We start from the raw sequence: 4,392 nt of genomic DNA, 5'->3' as shown, positions 1-4,392 counted from the left end.
GCTGCTGTGAAGCAGGATTCTCCACCATGAACAGAATCAACAATAAATCTGGATCCAGGCTCAAAATGAGCTCCTTGATATGTGCTTGAGAATGGCTTTGTCTCTGGTTAAACCCAGGTTTAAAGCCTTGCAGGGCAGCCTAAAGCCCACTGCCAACATTAAGACAGAAAAAAGGAAGAAAATAACAAACCATCAGTTCAGAGGTTTGAGAAAATATGGGAATCAGGAAATTATCTATAAACCATACAGAACGATTGTTGTTCTCTACTTAAAAAAAACACTTTAGATTTTAAAATTTAAAAAATGTTTCAATTTTTCATATTTCTTTTATTTAAAAATTCAATATATAACATAGATGCCTAAAAACCTCATTTTATTTCAGTGTTAAATTTTGTTTAAAGTAACAGATTATAATTAAAAACGTCTCTGGACCTTTACTGGTAACCGGCTCTGTACTCAGGGCTTAGCGTCGTGTTTCTCAACTTTTTCGCCGAACGCGGAGCTGTGGAGACCCAATTCGCGGAAATGACGGAGCGGGAGGGGTTGTGTCGCCCAGATTTGCGTCCCCCGGTGTGCATTTCCCCCCCGACGTACGTTCTTCTCCCACAAAAAAACTGAATTTCATTTCAAATGTAGAAATGCCGTGTTTACGCTAGATTCCGCGTTAATTTGCCAATTCCGCGATTCCGTGATCGCGGAAATTATAGGGCCCTACTGGTTGATGATTATCCTATAGAGGACGATCTTTTATTTCCGGGTGGATCACCTGAATAAGTGGTCCTCCTAATTGTCAATCATTTGTGGCGATATGTTTGCGTAAGGTCGTCCTTCGTGTTCGTCCCGTTAGCTATCTTTTTCTACACATGAGCACATTCAGGCGTAGTTTGGTGTAGAAGGCTTCCAGCCGTACATGTTTGAGCCCTTGCCTCGCAACGCTGCCAGTTCTGTGAAGTTGGTCGTACACTGTGCGACCATCATGCTGCACAGACATCGTGAGCTGCATGCAACGATTGAAAAAAAAAACAGTACAGTGTATCCCCGACATTAGCTCTACGCCTGCTGAAGACACAGACGTGAACACTGGGTCGGAACTCAATGGGAAAGGAAATCATTCTGATTTCAACCGTTGCGTATATTAGCTGCGACATATGAATCAAGATGCTATGACTGAGAAACATTTGATTGACAGATGACAGTTGATATATGATTGGCTGAATTTAGGTGTTCAGGCTGACGTAGAACTAACTGGCCTGAATAGAATAATAGAAGAAAAAAAAACAGATTTTAAGACAGAATTTGTTTTTAAATAGAGATTCTCTCAATTTTGGGAAAACGTTGTCTGATAAAGAGAACATTTATATACATGTTGAAGCCAGAATGATTTGATATTTAAATAGGATTTTCCCACGACTTTAAAGAGGCAGGGAATAAACAAATATGGGAAAAATCTGCTTTTTTTCTTCTTTTAAATAAAATGAATTAAGAAAATTTGAACAAATGAAATTTAAAGTGGTTTAAAATCTGTTCATTGTAGGAAAACAAGAGTCTAAATGTTTACTTTGCTATTTTTTTCCAAAGTAGTAGTGTGTGGGGGAGTAAAGGCAGGTTGAAACAGGAGACATTCCCAAACAGCCTCTTCAGTTTGATGAAAACACTTCTAGTCACTGAGGATCTATTCTCTCTTTGCTTCATGCTTTAAAAACCAGAAAGATGCGGTTTCCTTCTCACCTGTGCCGAGGCTCAGAGGACACCGAGTTACAGCTCTGGACCGACAGCAGCGTGGAGGACTTCCGCGGTCCCAGCGGGGACGGAAGCAGGCTGGCGTTGGACGGGGAGGCGGACAGCAGGTTACCGTCCCCCGGTGAGGGGAACGAGCCCCGGCGGCATCCCAGCAGCACCTCCGCGCTCCCCACATCACTGAACCCGGTGTCGGATGGAAGGACCAGGATCGGCGGCACCGGGAGCCCCGTCTTCGGTGTAGCGATGCCACAGCCCGCAGAGAGGCTGTTAAATGTCCCGCAGCTGTTGGTGTGAGCGGGGTCCGCCGCCGCTGCGGAGCCGGGCTTCGCTGCATCAAACTCGGCTTCATTTTCGTGGCTCCTTCCATCCTCCGCCGGGTCGCTCCGAACCGGCCGCCCGTCGAGGGAGATGTTAGTCAGGAACAAAAGAGCAGCTTGTCTTCGGCGGGAGTTCTCCCGGTTCTTTCTGTTGTATTCCCGGTAACTGAGCGTCTTTTTGCCGCTGGCCGCGGCTGGTAGGACCGCGCCGTGCTGTCCGAAGGCAGCGGCCGCCATGGCTCCTCCGGCGCCGCTGAGGAGGCGAAGTGAGCGGATCGACTCAGAGCTCGCGACTGTCAAATCCCTTTTACCCGGCGCTACAGCGGTTCATGCCTCCCTGCGCGCTGATTGGTCAATATGAAAATACGTAATGACGTATGAAAACGGTGCACGCTGTAAACATTGCTTGGTAAATAAAGAGCTCAGCATGGAATAAAACCCTAAAAAAAACAATCATTTTCAATTTAGAAAATAAGAAATTATATCATAACATTTTTTTAACCAAAAAAAACAAAAAAAAGTTAATAAATGATACGCTTTTGTTTAAATTACATTTGAGGAAATTAAGATTAGAAATGCAATGACCAATATTTTTCTAAGGTCCACATTTCTGTGACAATTTTTTTCTATAATCTTTCTTCTGCTGCAGACAACAGAATTCCCCCATTGTGGGACAATAATGGCAGTGTTCTATTCTATTCTAAATCCATCAAAAAAATAAATAAATAAATAATAAAAATAAAACTTAAATAAAGTTTAAAAGTTAGCACACAGCTTCAGTGAATCCAGCTAGAAACCACTAATCAGGCTCTAAATCTCTGTGTAGTGATGAAGTCAGACCTGAACCTTCATAAATACAGGAACAAAGTCATCCTTCAGTCACCCAATGAACATTTCCAGGATTAAAGCACTAATGCCTCTGCAGTACCTTGATAAACTAATTCATGTGTTCATCTGTAGAAGAAAGGATCACTGCAGTGGTGCCTCTACATGTCTGCCTAAAGAGTGGATCAAACAGCCACAGTCTTCTGGATCAAATCTACGTACGTCAAGAACCAAAATTATAGATAAAGAAAATTATTTTAGTTCTTATGCTTCACTAATCTGGAACAAACTGAACTGAGTGCCGAAACCTGAAGCTGCCTTAAATAAAAAAGCATTTGTTTTGAGTGGCCTTTAACTGAGCTATTGAAACATCATTAGCTCAGTTGTAGTCAAATATCTTTCATCTTTATTAATCAAGCTATAACTCTTTTTATAATTTACTTATAATCTATAATCTAATATGTACGACACTTTGAATTATGTTGCTGTTATAATGATCTATAAGTGGCCATGCTGCCAACTGGAGTGGTTGTGATTTTAAACAATTGAATTAAAAATTCAGAGAAAAATAAAAATTAAGTAAATTTTGATAAACATTTTTGTGACAAATCTTTGTGTTTTTATCTTTCATAAGTGAGTCTTTAGTGACTGGCTTTGTTTCAACTAACACTGGTTCTCACTGCTTTTTTATTAAATAAATATGTTTTTGCTATTATATCTTCCTGTTAAAATTAAAATTGTTATATTAATATGTAATTATTCTTTAGAAATGTTATACTTTGTTGGACGTTTGTGCGTTCAGAGGTCTCCCCTCTGAAGTTTCAGCACTGCGGTGGTTCATACTCAGCAGATGCTGCAGTTCTGTATGACAGCAGCTCTGATTGGTTGTTGCCCCTTTGTTAAGAAAGCTCGGTGGATTCCCGCGGCACTGATCCCCTGCAGTGACACAGTGCTGGCCTGTAGTGAATCTTGCTGCTCTAGCAGGACAGTCACACTGTTGAGTTTACTAGCAGACTGCTAAATATATCCTGCAGGGTATCACACACTGTAATCTCTGCAGGCGGGGAGGGTGTGTGTGTCGTCACCTATTGATCCTCTACATCTGTAATGCGTCAGTCAGGCGAATCGCCGCCACCCAGCTAATCTGAAACAACCACAGCGTAGAGATCCACCTAATTCAGATTGATATCGTGAGAATAAACTAGAAGCAGAAGTTTTCTTTCTTGTTTAATAGCTTTTTTCAAAATAACAGCTAAGTCTGTGTGGAACCATATCGGTGCACACAAAAAAAAAAGATGACCATAATTAGTTTCTCTCCATACTTACTGAGCCTTTTTTTAAAAGAAAAATTGGCTAAAATGTAGGTTATCTAACACTTTCAGAAAAAAAAAAAAAATTATTGCAGCTGTTGATGAAAAAAAGTTGTTTTAAAGCATATTTGGTGAGCTGGCCATCCATGAAGATGTTTACCTCAAAGGTATAAAGCTTCTAGTTAGAGTGGCTCAGGTTA

The 4,392-nt window shown here is 41.1% G+C and overlaps 1 protein-coding gene across 1 annotated transcript in view; it reads right to left on the bottom strand.

Annotated features, from left to right (window-relative positions):
- Window positions 1–2,352, bottom strand: part of cables2 (Cdk5 and Abl enzyme substrate 2) — a 67,266-nt gene extending 64,914 nt beyond the window's left edge. The window contains exon 1 of the mRNA XM_015393453.1: window positions 1,729–2,352. Within this exon, the coding sequence (XP_015248939.1) occupies window positions 1,729–2,294 (566 nt within the window). The 5' untranslated portion in view covers window positions 2,295–2,352. The remainder of the gene's footprint in view (window positions 1–1,728) is intronic.
- Between the last annotated feature and the right edge of the window lie 2,040 nt (window positions 2,353–4,392).

Source organism: Cyprinodon variegatus, unplaced genomic scaffold (genome assembly GCF_000732505.1).
Source record: "Cyprinodon variegatus isolate N-32 unplaced genomic scaffold, C_variegatus-1.0 Scaffold642, whole genome shotgun sequence".
In the NCBI taxonomy this organism is placed as follows: Eukaryota; Metazoa; Chordata; class Actinopteri; order Cyprinodontiformes; family Cyprinodontidae; genus Cyprinodon; species Cyprinodon variegatus.
Note: the sequence above shows the minus strand (reverse complement) of the source record. Positions and strands in the feature narration are given on the sequence as shown.